A 16,113-nucleotide genomic window follows, 5' to 3' on the forward strand; every position below is an offset into this window, starting at 1 on the left:
CCCTCCCTGAGCCCCTCCCTTCTCAGCCCCTCCCTTCCCCTGAGCCTCTCCCCTCCCAGCTCCTTCCCTCTCAGCCCTTCCCCTCCCTGAGCCCCTCCCCTCTCAGCCCTTCCCCTCCCTGAGCCCCTCCCTTCTCAGCCCCTCCCTTCCCCTGAGCCCCTCCCCTCTCAGCCCTTCCCCTCCCTGAGCCTCTCCCCTCCCCTGAGCCCCTCCCCTCTCAGCCCTTCCCCTCACCTGAGCCCCTCCCTTCTCAGCCCCTCCCCTCCCCTGAGCCCCTCCCTTCTCAGCCCTTCCCCTCCCCTGAGCCCCGCCCCTCCCCTCCCACCTTCCCTCTCAGCCCCTCCTCTCCCTGGGCCCCTCACTTGAGCTCCGCTTCTTCCCCCCTAGCTCCTCCCCCCCGGGTCCCTGCCCGCATGCGCATGCGCAAACCCCACCCCAGGTTCGCCCCTCCTTCCGCGACCGTTGAGGCGCTCGCGCTCGGGCCCCGCCCCACTTCTGTCAATTTCGGCCAATCAGCAGTCGCCCGCCTGCCCGCTCCCCACGTGACTCCGTGGTCCCGGCCAATCAGGGAGCGGTCGCCCAGGCCAAAGCCAATGGGTAGCAGCGGCCGCGCCCACGCGTCCCGGCTCGGCCAATCAGCGGGCGACTCCCCAGGCAGCGCGCGTCGAACGGGAGCCCGGGCAGCCGCTGTGGCCGGCGGACGCTCAGCGCCGGGCCGAGACAAGGGGAGGGGGAAACTGGGGTCCCGGAGCTACGTCACCGGGGGGACCCCGTTACCAAGGAAACCGGGGGTCCGGAGCTACGTCACTGGGGGGACCCTGTTACCAAGGCGCCCGGGAGCCCGGAGCAGCGTCACTGCGGGGACCCGGTTACCAAGGGGACCGGGGGTCCGGAGCTACGTCACCGCGGGGACCCGGTTACCAAGGAGACCGGGGGTCCGGAGCTACGTCATCCGGGGGACCCTGTTGCCAAGGAGCCCGGGGGCCCGGAGCAGCGTCACTGCGGGGACCCCGTTACCAGCAAGGCCTGGGTTCTAGAGCCGTGTTGCCAAGGCGACCGGGGCACGTGCCCGCCAGCCTCGCTGCCCTGGGGCCGGGGGGCTCTAGCGCTGCGTTGCTAGGAGACCAGGGTCCGGAGTCCCGAGCAGGAGGGGTCGGGGTGCTAGAGCTGCGCAGCAGGTTGCCATGCCGACCAGGGTGTTCGTTCTAGAGCAGCGTTGCCAAGAGACGCGCTGTTCTGGAGCCGCTTTCCCATGGGGGGGGTTCTAGACCGGCGTTCGTGAGAGGCTCTGGGCCCTGAGCGCAGAGCTAGAGACACGGGGGGGGCGGTTCTGGAGCTCTGTCAGCAAGAGGGGGGTCTAGAACCGCAGAGCTGGGAAAGGGCCCTGCCGGGCTCCAGAACTGCGTTGCAGAGGAAGGCAAAGGGGATCCGGAGCTGGGGAAGGGGGAGGCCTCCAAGCCCCCCATGCTTTGGCTCCCCTGAGCCCACGGGGGGGCCGGTAGCGGGGTCCCCCCACCCCCTGCAGGGAGCCAGTGCACTTTAGCAGCAGCCAGGGCGGGGAGACGATGCCGTGAGCTGTTGTGTCGTCGGCTAGATAACGAGGGAGGTAACGGGAGGGAATTAATCCCCCCCCCCCACACACACACACACACACCCGGGGCAGGAGAGGTTGGGGCAGGTCTAGGCCCGCAGCAGGAGCTGGGTAAATTTCCAGCCACTGCTACCATGAGTTGCTCCTGTCTCAGCCAGTAAACTTCTCAGAGAAGAATAGAACCCAGGAGTCCTGGCTCCAAGCCCCCCTGTTCTAACCCACTATACCACACCCCCTCCCAGAGCTGGGATAGAACCCAGGAGTCCTGATTCCCAGCACCCCCTCCCCAATGCTGGGGAGGGGGAGCCAGCCATGCCATCTGAGGCCCTGCCCTGCTTCCAGCTGCTGCGGATGGGCCCAGCCAGTCCGGGGGATGACCCGAACCGGGACCTGCACACCTTCCGGCCAGCTGGGCCGCACTGCACCTACCGGCTGGGGCGCCGGGCCGAGGTCTGCGACGTCCCCCTGGTGTCAGAGCGCAACCCGGGGCTGGTGTCCCGCATCCACGCCGAGATCCACGCCGAGAGGGACCCGCACAGCACCGCCGGGGAGTGGCGGGTCTGCCTGGTGGACTGCAGCACCCATGGTGAGGGCTGGGGGGCGCTGTGCTGGGGGGAGCGGGGCGGGAGCTCAGCAGGGGCGCTCTGCCCTGGCACTCAGCGCTGGCTCATGCCTTAACACCATTGCTCTGGATCCCCGCCCAGTTAATTCCTTCCTCTGCACTTCGCATCGGAGACGATTCCCTTTTCACTTCCTGTTTAAAGACTCGCCCAGGGTCACTAGCCGCCGAGCCTCACCCCAGAGGCAGCTGCATTTCAGCCCCAGGCCAGTCATCTCAGTGCAGGGTCCCTGGGTGGCCACTAATCATGTCCCACCCCAGAGGTGGCTGCATGTCAGTGGCGACTGAAAAGATCCCAGAGGGTAAGTTATCACACAGACAACCAATCCTCCCTCCCTCTGTGTTCTCCCGTAGACACCCCTCTGTCTAAGGCAGCGGTTCTCGGCTTGCAGGCTGCATGCAGCTCAGTTAGCACACAGCTGTGTGCTAATGGCTGCCGGGCCGTGCGGCTGCCCAGTGCACCAGGGTCCTGGCTGCCCGGCACGATGTGTTGGGGTCGCCAGCTGGCTCCATGGGGCCCGGGGCTGCCGCCCAGCCCTACAGAGTCTGGGGTCAGTGATGGGGCTGTCACCCGGCCCCGCACAACAGGGTCTGGGGTCCCTGCCACCCTGCCCAGGACTCCACTCCTGGGCCCACTCTGTGGAGCAGTCTCTGGGCGGGAGGCACTGGGCATAGGGTCTGTGTGTGTGATGGGGGGGGTCGGGGAGAGGGGGGCGTTGTGGTTCTCAACCTGTGGACCAGGTAACACGTTGTGGGCTGCATATGCGGCCCACGATGATAAATAGTTGAGACCACTGGTCTAAGGTATCCGCCTGTCTGTCCCTCACCCCCATACTCCTCTTTCTGCCTGTCTATCAAGCTATCCATCCCCATACACATCTACCTGTCTCTCTGTCTATCCCCCTACACACCTACCTATCTGTCTGTCTGTTCCCATACACGTCTATCTATCTATCTATCTATCTATCTATCTATCTATCTATCTATCTATCTATCTATCCATCTCCATACACACCTGTCTCTCTCCATCCCTATCCACGTCTGCCTATCTGTCTGTTCATCCCCATACACACCTATGTGTCTGTCCCCATACACGCCTGTCTATCTATCCATCCCCATATACCCCATCTCTCTAATCTCTCTCCCCCAATATCTATCATCTCTCCATCTAGTTTTACCTCTATTCGTTTAATTAAAATTAAAAAACACTGGAAATTCCCTGACCCAAAGCTCTGCGCATGTCGCCCCCGTGAGCCCAGCAGTTCCCATGAGAAGGACTCGCTCCCCTGTGGCCACTAGCCCACCACCAAGTGTGCCAGGGACCCCTGGCCTCCCCCTTCACCCCGCTCTCTCCTTCCCATCTCCGCCAGGCACCTACGTCAACGCGGTGCGGGTGCCCCGGGGCCGGCGCCTGGAGCTGAGCGACGGAGACCTGGTCACCTTCGGCCACCCGGACCCTGTGCCCGAGGGCTGCGCCCTGGCACCCCCGCCTGACGACTCGGAGTTCTGCTTCCTCTTCCAGAAGGTGCGGGTGCAGCCCCAGGATTTCGCCGCCATCACGACCCCCAAGGCTCCCTGGCCGCTCCCCTGCGGCTTCAAACCCGTGCTGCCTGGCGGCAACCATCGCATCCGCCCACTAGCCCGGCCCGCGGGGCCCTCTCGCCCTTCCCGCCCCAAGGCCACCCTGATCCTCAGCTCCATCGGCAGCCTCAGCAAGCTCCAGCCTCAGCAAGCTCAAGCCACAGCCACTGACTTTCACCCTGAACCGGGGTCCAAGGTCGGAGCCTCCCTCCCGGCCCGGGGCCTCCAGGAGCCGTCGGAAGTCGGCCCACACGCTGCTCCCCGAGCTGGAGGACGAGGTGACCCGGCTGGACGAGGAGCCGTGGGCTTGTGAGCCGGACGGATACAGCTGCCAAAGCCCGCTGCGGAAGGCGCCGGAGGGGGCGGGGAGCGGCAGGGCGCAGCCGGATGCGCGACTGAAGGTCCAGGTCACGCCAAGCGGGTGAGTCGAGTCGGTGTCCCAGCATGCTCTGTGGAGGGGGCAGGATCATAGCACCTACATCTCCCCCGAAAGGGCTGGAGATTGCCCTGCTACCCTCAGCTGTCATCGTCTGCCCTGTGTTATACTTGGCACTGCCCACGGTGCTCTGCCCCAGAGCTGGGCGCACAAAAGGCTCTAAACTCACAATAAGGTGTGGGGGGCCCCAGCCTGGCATTGGGACCTCCCAGAGGCCAGCGTGGGTGAAGGGGGAGCCGTCGGGTTTAGCACTGAGGCAGCAATTGGTTTGTAGGGTCCTGTGATACATGAGGGGCTAGTGAGCCAGCCAGTGTCTCCTAGAGGGGAAAGGCCCCACCTGACCCACCCTGTCCCTTGCCCTGGGTCCATATCAGAGCCAGCATCCCCGAGAGGGGACAGGCCCCGGGCCCCATTCTCTGCCCCCCTGAGTCAGCCAGTCCCCGCCCTGGGGCTGGATCGGAGCCAGTGCCCCCTAGATGGGGAGGCCCAGCGTCACTCACCTCTCCTGTCCCGTTGCAGGAAGCGGCGGGGGCGGCCGCGGAAGCACCCGCTCCGTGACACCTGCCAGGTGTTCTCGCAGACGCTGCTGGCGGCGGAGCCCTGCGCGGCCCCACGCTGCCGCCTGCCCCAGGACGAGACGGTGCAGTGGGTGCAGTGCGACGGCTGCGACGCCTGGTTCCACGTGGCCTGCGTGGGCTGCAGCTACAGCGCCGTCCAGGAGGCCGACTTCCGCTGCGGGGGCTGCCGCACGTAGCCGCGGGGCAGGGGAGCACGGGGCGGCCAGGAGACTGGAGACGGTGCAAGATGGGCAGGGAGTGGTGACACCGGGCCTGGCGATTGTGTGCGCGCACAGACAGTGACTGGTGACACCGGGCCTGGCGATTGTGTGCGCGCACAGACAGGGAGTGGTGACACCGGGCCTGGCGATTGTGTGTGCACAGACAGGGACTGGTGAAACATGACACCTTAGAAGGGACTGGTGAAATCGTGGGAGACAAGCAATGACTGGTGAAATGTGCCAGGCGATTGTGCATGCCCAGCGGCTAGTGCCACCATGCCAGCCAAGTGGGGACTGGGTGAAAACAGCCGAGGAGCCTGAAGCAAGAAACGTAAGCCGGGCACGTGGCTGGCGATGGAAACAAGAGATGCCCGACTCGTGACTTGTGCAAAAGTGCCAAGACGATTGTGCAAACCTGGGAGCCGAGGACATCCCTCTGGGCTGGGATTTGTGTTCCCCTACAGGGAATGGGACACGGGGGCCTTTCCTCTCTACGGGGCACCGGCTCCACAATCCAGCCCCAGCGCACGTGAGCTGTGGCTTGTGAAAATGTGCCCGGTGGGGTGAGAGCCAATGGAGGGCCGATGCCTGAGCAGTGCCTCACACGAACCGGGCCGGGCTTTCGCTCCCAATCAGGCCGGGCGTTGGCCCGGTGCCTCCTCAGAGCATTTGGCACTCATGCACAGCATGGACGTCGAAGCAGCGGCTCGCAGAGACTACACGCGGCCCTCGTGACAAACAAGGCAGCTGTGCAGCCTCGCACGAGGAGGTGACCTGGCCGTTTCCACGCCCACGAGGACTCCAGGAGGGCATCCAAGACGCGCACACCCCCGTGCGATTGATTCATCTGCCAGCCTTTACACCCCATTCCCTTCCTTCTTTCCGTAGCAGCCGCTTCTCCCTGCGCCTGGATTTCCCCGTGCAAATACACCCAGTCGTCATGGCCTCCCACGGAGCCGCTTCCCCGCTCCCTTCTTCCTTCCAGGGGAGGGGAGACGGAAAAGAAGGGAGTGAAAATGCGCCGGAAAGGCCAGAAAAACTGGATTTTTCAGCCTGTTCCTAAAACGGGGTTCTTCCTACTCCTAAACCGGACCTTTCCCGCCCACGACGCTGGTGAATGGCTCCCCCCGCCGTGCCGCGGGCGGAGACGCGGATCCACCTCTCCCCTCTGTTATTTTTTCCTTCTTTTGCTCTGGCACCAAAAAAAAAAAAGGGGGGGGGGTGTTTCTAACTGATCACCTGTTTGTTTTTCTCCACTGTCCCGCTCCACTTGTGCCCATTGCAGTCTAACATGCGCCACAAAAACCAACCCCTGGCGAATGGTTTGTGTGTAGCTGCCGCCCACTCCAAATTTGCTGCAGCACAGAGCGCCCTATATGTGCCTAGGTCCCTCCTCAGCTACTGCGCGCCTGCCGGTGGGAGGCTGGTATTGCAAGCCTGGGAATTGACCCTCCGGGGGCAGGAGAAGCCGAGGAGCGCACCCCCAGAGGGGAACTGTGGCTCAGGGGGCAGGGAGTTGGGAGATCAAGACCCCCTCGCAAATCCATCATCTACAGTGAGGTCCCATTCCCTGCTGGCCACAGCTGTCGCTTCCTCGGATCCGGTCGATCACAGCCAAACCGAACCTGCAGGCAGATCTCTGTGTGGCCCGGGTTCAGGTGGGGAGGGTAGTAGGGTCTAGTGGTTAGAGCGGGGGGGAGGGGAGCTGGGAACCAGGACTCCTGGGCTGTGTCCCCCGGGGAGGAGAGTGGGGTCTAGTGGTTAGAGCAGGGGGCAGCTGGGAGCCAGGACTCCTGGGTTCTGTCCCCAGCTCTGGGATAGGAGTGGGGCCTAGTGGTTAAAGCAGGGGGGGCTGGGAGCCAGGACTCTCTCTTGCTGCCCCAGTGACCTGAGCTTCAGTCTTTTCCTGTTACACCCACCCCAGTGAGAAGAGGCAGGGTCAGGGCTGCGGTGCTAGCCCAGGGCGGGGGGTTTCCTGGCTGGGAAGGTAGCCGAGGCCAGGTGGCCTTGGGGGGGTTAAATCCTGCCAGGCAAGGCCCTACCCTGAGTCAGTGGCCTGCTGGATCTTGGACCTGCACGAGCCCTGCCTGGGAAACAAGACGGGGCGCCGGCCCTGGCTCTGTGCTGCAGGGAGCAGGGCGGGGGGCTAGGCAGGGGGCGCTGGGCTGCGGGGAGCAGGGTGCTGGGCTGCGGGGAGCGGGGCAGGAGAGGGTGTTTTTCCTCACGTTACAAAGCCAGACACGGACACCACCCGGCGTTTGGGTAACGAGTCATTTAATAAGGCACCGAGAGGGGGGTGGGTGCGAGCGTGCAGCAGCTTCCCGTCAAGACACCGCCCGGGATTCTCGCCCCCGCCCAGTAAAACCCAGATCACTTTCCCCACATCAGATTCAGCAGCAAAAAAAAAGAGGGAGAAAAGATGGGGGGGGGGGGGGCGGAGCAGATGGTAGGGATGCAGCCAGAGGGGTCAGGACTTTATCACCTCCTGCTGGAGAAAAAGAGTCTTACACTATTTACACCATTCCCTAAAAAAGAGCTACAAAGTCTAGAGGAATGTGGCTGATCTAGAAAAAAAAAACCCTGAGGGTTCCTGGGATGGGAGAGGGGGGGCTGTGGGGTCCCTGGGGGTTGTTGCGGGGCAGCCGGACACTCAGGAGGCTGGAGGGGGTTGCGTGGTTCTGGAGTCACAGTGGTTCTAAATTCCTCCTGTCCTGCTTCTGGAGTCACTGCAGGTCTAGACTTGATGCATGTTGGTTCTGGAATCACTGTGGTTCAGTATAGTGACATCTTTGGCAAATGGAGCAAGGTTCTAGACTCACTGTACCCGTTCTAGAGTCGACAACGAGCTGCTGCAGCTGTGGACTGTCCCCCCTGCAACCTAAGGTTCCTGAAGGGGAGATAGGGTTTGGACACCCCTGCCCCAGACCCTCCATGGAAGGAGGCCTCAGAAGTGGGTGACTGGGTTCTAGAGCCAGAGGGGTTAGTCTAGATCAGTGGTTCTCAAACTGTGGGTTGGGACCCCATTTTAAGGGGGTCACCAGGACTGCTTAGACTTGCTGGTGCACGGGGCTGAAGCCCAAGGGATTCACCCTTGGGTGGTGGGGATCAGGTTACAGGCCCCCTGGCTGGGGCTGAAGCCTTTGGCTTTGACCCCTACCCTGCCCAGGGCGGGGGGCTCAGGCTTTGGCTCCCCCACATGGGACAGTGGGAATCAGGTGGACTCAGGCTTCAGTCCCCCCCCCCCCTTGGGGTCACGTAGTAATTTTTGTTTTCAGAAGGGAGTCACGGTGCAATGAAGTTTGAGAAGCCCTGGTGTAGATGTCATACACATAGGTTGATAGAAGCTCACCGGGATGGAGTTCTAGTTTCACCCGGGTGTTCTAGAGCCCCTACCCACTGTTGGGCTACACAGGAGGTTCTAGATCACACCCAGAGGCTCTCAACGTGGATGGCCTGATTCCAAAGTATTCATGGTTACACTAGAACCCTCCCACCTTGAAAGTGCCGATGTTCTGGATTCCTCATGGTTCTAGATCCATGACTTGCTCCCAAGATACCTGAAAGGAGCTGACAGGAATCGAGCCACCAGAGCTTTCTTAGCTATTCTAGCCCTATAAAGATATTACAGAACTTTCTGGAGTCTCCCGTTGAGGTACCTAGAACACCATTGGCTCAAGATTGTCCACTGAGAGGCTGGAGCTGTTCTAGACCTCAGATGGCTGGGACAGGGTGGGTTCTAGAGCACACTGAGAACATCCCACTTCTAGAGTCCGCCTGGTTGGGGGTGTTTGCAGCCCAGAGCCTCTAGAGCCAAGATGGGGTGCTGGCTTGAGAACGCTTGCTCGGTCTAGACAAGGCTGATCTAGAACCAGTCCTTCCTCCTGCCTTGAGGCCTTTCAGACTGTGGGGGAGGGGGAAGATTTGCCTGTAAATAAAAACGTACCCACAATCCCTTGCCTTAAAATAAAAAATGGGGGGAGGGGTGCGCAAATCATCCCCCTCCCGAGAAATTGACACACAATCCCTTGCCTTAAAGTTAAGCAAGGGTGGGGGGGGGTTCCAGTTAAAATCCCCCACCCTGACCCTCCTGCCAGGTCCGCCCGCCCCACCCCCAGCCCCCTGGCGCTCAGGTGGAGTGCATGGGGTGGCCCATGAGGGGGGGCCCAGGGGGAGTGGGGTCGAAGGGCTCCCCCCCGTGGTGGAACGGGGGCACGTAGAGGGTGGCGAAGGCAGCGGTGTTGTAGCCCTGGGGGGGCTGAGGGTGGTGCCCCATGGGGGGCCCCGGCAGCTGGCCGGGGGGAGCGAAGGGCAGGGGCCCCCCCTCGCAGTCGTCGCGCCCGGAGCAGCCCCCGCTGCGCTTCCCCTTCTGCCGGCGGTTGCAGAACCAGACGCGGACCACCTGGGGGGGGACAGACGGACAGACGTCAGCCCCATGGGATGGGCTGCCCCCGCGCCCCCCCACAGCCTCCTGCACCCCTCCCCCCCACAGCTCCCCCGGGCCGCACCCTCCCCCAGCCCCCGAACCCGCAGTCCTCTATGCACACATGGCCCCCAGCACCCTCCCCCCCGCGGAGCCCCTCCCTGCGCACCGGCCCCCCGGGACTCACGTCCTTGTCGAGGTGCAGGTCGTGGGCGATGTGGGTGATCTCCTGCAGGCTGGGCTTGGGGCAGCGAAGAAAGTAACTCTCCAGGGAGCCCCGCGCCGCCGTCTCGATGCTGGTTCGCTTCCGCTTGCGGGCCTGGAGCAGGGCGCTCTCCATGCTGCACATCTGGGGGACAGGCGGGGCACCCCCCGCAGAGTCACCGTCACGCCCCCGACTCCCCCCGCAGAGTCACCGCCATGCCCCGACTCCCCCGTCCCCCCGCAGAGTCACCGCCACGCCCCTGACTTCCCCCGCAGAGTCACCGCAGCGCCCCGACTCCCCCGTCTCCCCGCAGAGTCACCGTCACGCCCCTAACTTCCCCCGCAGAGTCACCGCGGCGCCCCGACTCCCCCGTCCCCCCACAGAGTCACCGCAGCGCCCCGACTCCCCCGTCCCCCCGCAGAGTCACCGTCACGCCCCCCGACTCCCCCCGCAGAGTCACCGCCATGCCCCGACTCCCCCGTCCCCCCGCAGAGTCACCGCCACGCCCCTGACTTCCCCCGCAGAGTCACCGCAGCGCCCCGACTCCCCCGTCTCCCCGCAGAGTCACCGTCACGCCCCTAACTTCCCCCGCAGAGTCACCGCGGCGCCCCGACTCCCCCGTCCCCCCACAGAGTCACCGCAGCGCCCCGACTCCCCCGTCCCCCCGCAGAGTCACCGTCACGCCCCCCGACTCCCCCCGCAGAGTCACCGCCATGCCCCGACTCCCCCGTCCCCCCGCAGAGTCACCGCCACGCCCTGACTCCCCCCGCAGAGTCACCGTCATGCCCCTGACTCCCCCCGCAGAGTCACCGCAGCGCCCCGACTCCCCCCGTCTCCCCGCAGAGTCACCGCCACGCCCCTGACTCCCCCCGCAGTCACCGCAGCGCCCCCGACTCCCCCCGTCTCCCCGCAGAGTCACCGCCATGCCCCCGACTCCCCCCGCAGAGTCACCGTCACGCCCCTGACTCCCCCCGCAGTCACCGCAGCGCCCCCGACTCCCCCGTCCCCCCGCAGAGTCACCGCCCTGCCCCCGACTCCCCCCGCAGAGTCACCGTCACGCCCCTGACTCCCCCGCAGTCACCGCAGCACCCCCGACTCCCCCGTCCCCCCGCAGAGTCACCGCCCTGCCCCCGACTCCCCCCGCAGAGTCACCGTCACGCCCCTGACTCCCCCCGCAGTCACCGCAGCGCCCCCGACTCCCCCGTCCCCCCGCAGAGTCACCGCCCTGCCCCCGACTCTCCCCGCAGAGTCACCGTCACGCCCCTGACTCCCCCGCAGTCACCGCAGCACCCCCGACTCCCCCGTCCCCCCGCAGAGTCACCGCCCTGCCCCCGACTCCCCCCGCAGAGTCACCGTCACGCCCCTGACTCCCCCGCAGTCACCGCAGCACCCCCGACTCCCCCGTCCCCCCGCAGAGTCACCGCGGCGCCCCGACTCCCCCGTCCCCCCGCAGAGTCACCGCCATGCCCCCGACTCCCCCGTCCCCCCGCAGAGTCACCGCCATGCCCCTGACTCCCCCGTCTCCCTGCAGAGTCACCGCCATGCCCCCTGACTCCCCCCGCAGTCACCGCAGCGCCCCCGACTCCCCCGTCCCCCCGCAGAGTCACCATCACGCTCCCGACTCCCCCGTCCCCCCGCAGAGTCACCGCGGCGCCCCAACTCCCCCGTCCCCCCACAGAGTCACCGCAGCGCCCCGACTCCCCCGTCCCCCCGCAGAGTCACGGCGGCATCCCCGGCTCCCCCCGTCCCCCCGCAGAGTCACCGCGGCGCCCCCGACTCCCCCCGCAGTCACCGCGGCGCCCCCGACTCCCCCCATCCCCGACTCCCCCCCATCCCCACACAGAGTCACCGTCACACCCCTGACTCCCCCCCGACTCCCCCCGCAGAGTCACCGCGGCACCCCCGACTCCCCCCATCTCCCTATTCCCGGTCACCCCAGCGCCCCCCCCGGAGAGTCACTACAGCTCCCCCGACTCATCTTATGCCCAAATAAATCTGTTAGAGTCTCTAGGGCGCCTCCTTGTTTTTGCTGATGCAGACTAACACGGCTGCCCCTCCAAAACCACCAACCTCCCCCAGTCATCCCAGGGCCCCTCCAGCCCTCCCCACCCCCAGATTCCCCCCCCATAGTCACCCCAGAAGGCCATTGCCCCCTTGACATGTGAACCCCCACAGAGTCACCCCCCAGCCCCCCGGCCTGCCCCGTCTCCCCCATTCCCCCCCAAGTCACCCCAGTATCCCACCCAGCCCTAGTCCCTCCCAGAGTCAACCCAGCATCCCCTGTCCCTGTCCCCCCGAGTCACACCAGCAGCCCCCCAGCAGGCCATTGCCCCCCAGCACACCAACCCATCCACTCATCCCAGCCCCCCCCTCAGAGCAGCCCATCCTCCCCCCAGTCCCCCCAACCCCCAGGTCCCCCACAACCTCCCCCCGAAACACAGCAGGCCGTTGCCTCCCCCCCTCCCCAACATGCCAACCACCCTTTGGGCCCAGCCCCCCCATGATGTCAATCCACAGGTGCCCCCCCAAATCCCACCCAGCCCCCCCCCGGGCCCCCCACCCACCTCCTGCAGGTTGGCGTTGCCGTCGGCCTCGTCCAGCCAGCGCTGTAGGAGCGGTTTCAGCTTGCACATGTTCTTGAAGCTCAGCTGCAGGGCCTCGAAGCGGCAGATGGTCGTCTGGCTGAACATCTTCCCTGGGGAGCGGGGGGGGGGGGTCAGGGCCGAGGGCGGGGGCAGCCTTGCCCGGACCCAACGGGCAACCCCCGCCCCAGCCGTCTTACCTGGGTGCGGGGGAGCCCCTGCTCTCTGAACGGACCCCGGCGTCCTGGGACATCCCCCACACCCCCTTGGAAATGGGCCCAGGTGTCTAGGGACACCCCCCTGCCCGGTGAACGGACCCTGGCATCCGGGCCCCGCCCGCACACCCCCTTGGAAATGGGCCCAGGTGTCTAGGGACACCCCCCTGCCCGGTGAACGGACCCTGGCATCCGGGCCCCGCCCCCACACCCCCTTGGAAATGGGCCCAGGTGTCTAGGGACACCCCCCTGCCCGGTGAACGGACCCTGGCATCCGGGCCCCGCCCCCACACCCCCTTGGAAATGGGCCCAGGTGTCTAGGGACACCCCCCTGCCCGGTGAACGGACCCTGGCATCCGGGCCCCGCCCGCACACCCCCTTGGAAATGGGCCCAGGTGTCTAGGGACACCCCCCTGCCCGGTGAACGGACCCTGGCATCCGGGCCCCGCCCCCACACCCCCTTGGAAATGGGCCCAGGTGTCTAGGGACACCCCCCTGCTCGGTGAACGGACCCTGGCATCTGGGCCCCGCCCCCACACCCCCCTTGGAAATGGGCCCAGGTGTCTAGGGACACCCCCCTGCCCTGTGAACGGACCCTGGCATCCGGGCCCCGCCCGCACACCCCCTTGGAAATGGGCCCAGGAGTCTAGGGACACCCCCCTGCCCTGTGAACGGACCCTGGCATCCGGGCCCTGCCCCCACACCCCCTTGGAAATGGGCCCAGGTGTCCAGGGACACTCCGCACCCTGTGAATGGGCCCTGGTGTCCCCCCAGCCCATCCAGGAATGGACCCCAGCGTCCGGGAGCCCCCCCAGTGACACCCACCATACAGCACACCCAGGGCCAGCCCCACGTCGGCCTGCGTGAACCCCAGCGTGATCCTCTTGTGCTTCAGCTCCTTGGCAAACTGCTCCATCTCCTCCGTGCTGGGGGTCTCCTGGGGAAGGGGACGGGGGCCTGTCAGTGGGGAGGGGCAGGGAGAGAACCCAGGCGTCCTGGCTCTCCGCCCTGCCCCCACTCTAACCACGAGACCCCTCCCCTCCCAGAGCCGGGGACAGACCGCAGGGCTGGGCTAGCAGGGGGCTGCGGTCTGGAGTGGGGGGGCACCGGCAGAGCTTGGTGCAGGGGGAGTTTCCAGCCTGGAGCCAGGGCTCTGGCCCCGCGATCATCTGGCAGGAATCTGGCCGCTCAAGTCCCAGGGCTCAGGACACAGATGGAGCCCGGGTAACAACTGCCCCGGCTGAGCGGCTTGAGATCGTCCATTCCTGACACACCCAGAGCCCCTCCCCACCTAGCCGGGGACAGAACCCCGGAGTCCTGGCTCCCAGCCCCCCCCCGCTCTAACCACTAGACCCCACTCCCCTCCCAGAGCCAGGAGTGAACCCAGGAGTCCTGACTCCTGCCCCTGTGTTGGGAGACCTGGGGCGCTGGGTGGAGGATCTGTTCCCATCACCCAGGCAATGGCCCCATCGCTCAGGAATGACAACGACCCCGCACCTGTCTGACCAGCCCTGCCCCGCACTGCGGCCAGCTCTGGGGAACAGCGGATGGGTGACACCCGCCCGCCTTCAGGACAAGGAGGGAAGTTGTGTCCCGGTTCCCAGCCCCCGCACTCTAACCGCTAGCCCCTACTCCCCTCCCCGAGCCAGGGAGAGAACCCAGGAGTCCTGGCTCCCAGCCCCCCTGCTCAAACCACTAGGCCCCACTCCCCCCCCCCCCCCGAGCTGAGAGAGAACCCAGGAATCCTGGCTCCCAGCCCCCCCTACTCTAACCACCGGCCCCATTCCACTCCCTGAACCAGGAGAGAACCCAGGAGTCCTGGCTCCCAGCCCCTTTGGGCTGGGGAGTGGGCCTGGGCCAGTGCCCTCAAGGGGGAATTCACGGGTGATTGTAAATCAGGGAGGAGTCCCAATTAGAGAGCAGGAACATATCTTCCTTTGGGGCAGCTGGACACAGGGCCTAGCCCGAGTGGGGGAGGGAGGCTGGGAGCTAGGACTCCTGGGTTCTCTCCCCAGCTCTGGGAGGGGCGTGGGGGCCTAGTGGTTAGAGCAGTGGGGGCTGGGAGCCAGGACTCCTGGGTTCTCTCCCCAGCTCTGGGAGGGGCGTGGGGCCCTAGTGGTTAGAGCAGGGGGAGCTGGGATCCGGGACTCTACTCCACTTCCTGTCCCAAACTCTGCCCAGCTGAGGTGTGGCGGGATCGGCTGGGATCTCTCTCGCACCCCAGGGTGGATCCACAGAGCTACCGAGGGACCCGGTCCGTAGCTCAGGGGATCTGCTGGGATCTCGGGAGATCCACCCCCAGGATCTCGCCCAGCCCCAGAACCTGTCCGTACCTCATCCCCGCTCTCGGCCTCGTCCGCCTTGACCTCGCCGGGGGCCGCCGGCGCCCCGGGGCTGCCCCCGCTGCCATCGCTCCGGGGGCTGCTGGCCCCGCTGCCCTCGCCCCCCTCGCCCGCGGGGCCTGGGGGCGGAGCGGGCAGGGTGGCCAGGGGGCGGGCGGCGGCCTGGGGCAGGAAGCAGCCCCCCCAGGCCTGGGCCGGGTGCCCGTAGATGGGGCCCTGTTGGCCACACTCCCGCTCCGGCTTGACATCAGGCTTCAGGCCTTCGTAGGCCGCAGCCGGCTGGCCAGGGCCGTAGGGGGGAGCCCAGCCCTCCCCGCCCATGGGGAAGGGGCACCAGGCGCGGAGCAGGGCCTGGTGCCCGGCGGGGTCCCCCGGCTGCGTCTCCAGGAGCCCCCCCTGCGGCCCGTAGTCCAGCCGGTAGCCGTAGCCCTGCCCGGGGGCCACCCCATTGTAGGCCTCAGGCAGGAAGCTGCCGGGCCCCTCGTGGGGCGCGTTGGCTGGGCCCGGCGGGACGGCGTCCAGGTGCAGGCCCTGCCCCGCCAAGGGGTACGGGCGCCCCAGTTCCTGCCCCACGTGGCCGGCCATGGTGACGGGCCAGGGGACGCAGGGAGATGGCCACCTCGAGGGCACGGCTCAGTCCACGGCCACCGGGCCGAGGGGGCGGCGGGACCCAGGCGTCCGGGGTGAAGCTCTGCGGTGGTGGGACCCAGGCGTCTGGAGTGAATCTCAGCTGGTGAGGGACCCAGGCGTCCAGGGGATGCAGATAAGCCAGTGGTGGGAACCCAGGCGTCTGGGGTGCAGCTTAGCTGGCGGGGGGACCCAGGCGTCCGGGGTGCACCTCAGCCGGCGGGGGGACCCAGGGGTCTGAAGTGAATCTCAGCTGGTAAGGGACCCAAGCGTCCGGGGGATGCAGCTCAGCCGGCGGGGGGACCCAGGCGTCCCTGGTGAATCTCAGCTGGTGAGGGACCCAGGCGTCCGGGGGATGCAGCTCAGCCAGCGGTGGGACCCAGGCGTCCCTGGTGAATCTCAGCTGGTGAGAGACCCAGGCGTCCGGGAGAATTTGGCTCCTACCTCCTGTGCTGTCCTGGCCAAGGTTAAGCAGGAGGAGCTGGTAAGAACCCAGGCGACCGAGAGATTCTGGCCCCTAACTCCCTGCCAAGGCGAAGTCCAAGAGGAACCCAGGCATCCGGGGAAAGTTCAGGGGGTGGAAGCCAGGCGTTCAGAAGGAGCGCAGCTGCTGGGGACCCAGGCGTCCGGGACAACGGGGCTGCCACTCCTCGGACCCCCTGGGCAAGCAGTGAAACCCAAGGGGGGGGTGGAGGGAACCCAGGCGTCCGGGAGAAC

The 16,113-nt window shown here is 66.2% G+C and overlaps 2 protein-coding genes across 2 annotated transcripts; one reads left to right on the forward strand and one right to left on the reverse strand.

Moving 5' to 3' along the window:
* Window positions 1–671: 671 nt before the first annotated feature.
* Window positions 672–6,314, forward strand: TCF19 (transcription factor 19). Its single transcript, XM_073310660.1, is given in 4 exon segments — window positions 672–2,177; window positions 3,581–3,915; window positions 3,917–4,212; window positions 4,747–6,314. Coding segments are annotated over 4 exon segments (1,140 nt in total). The 5' UTR covers window positions 672–1,903; the 3' UTR covers window positions 4,982–6,314.
* POU5F1 (POU class 5 homeobox 1) lies at window positions 5,004–15,354 on the reverse strand. Its single transcript, XM_073310259.1, has 6 exons — window positions 14,761–15,354; window positions 13,253–13,364; window positions 12,195–12,325; window positions 9,613–9,774; window positions 9,219–9,404; window positions 5,004–5,463 (listed from the first exon to the last, which is right to left on the reverse strand). Exons 1-6 carry the CDS (start codon window positions 15,352–15,354, stop codon window positions 5,194–5,196), a joined length of 1,455 nt encoding a protein of 484 aa, XP_073166360.1. The 3' UTR covers window positions 5,004–5,193.
* Between the last annotated feature and the right edge of the window lie 759 nt (window positions 15,355–16,113).

Source organism: Lepidochelys kempii, chromosome 14 (assembly GCF_965140265.1).
Source record: "Lepidochelys kempii isolate rLepKem1 chromosome 14, rLepKem1.hap2, whole genome shotgun sequence".
Lineage (NCBI taxonomy): Eukaryota > Metazoa > Chordata > Testudines > Cheloniidae > Lepidochelys > Lepidochelys kempii.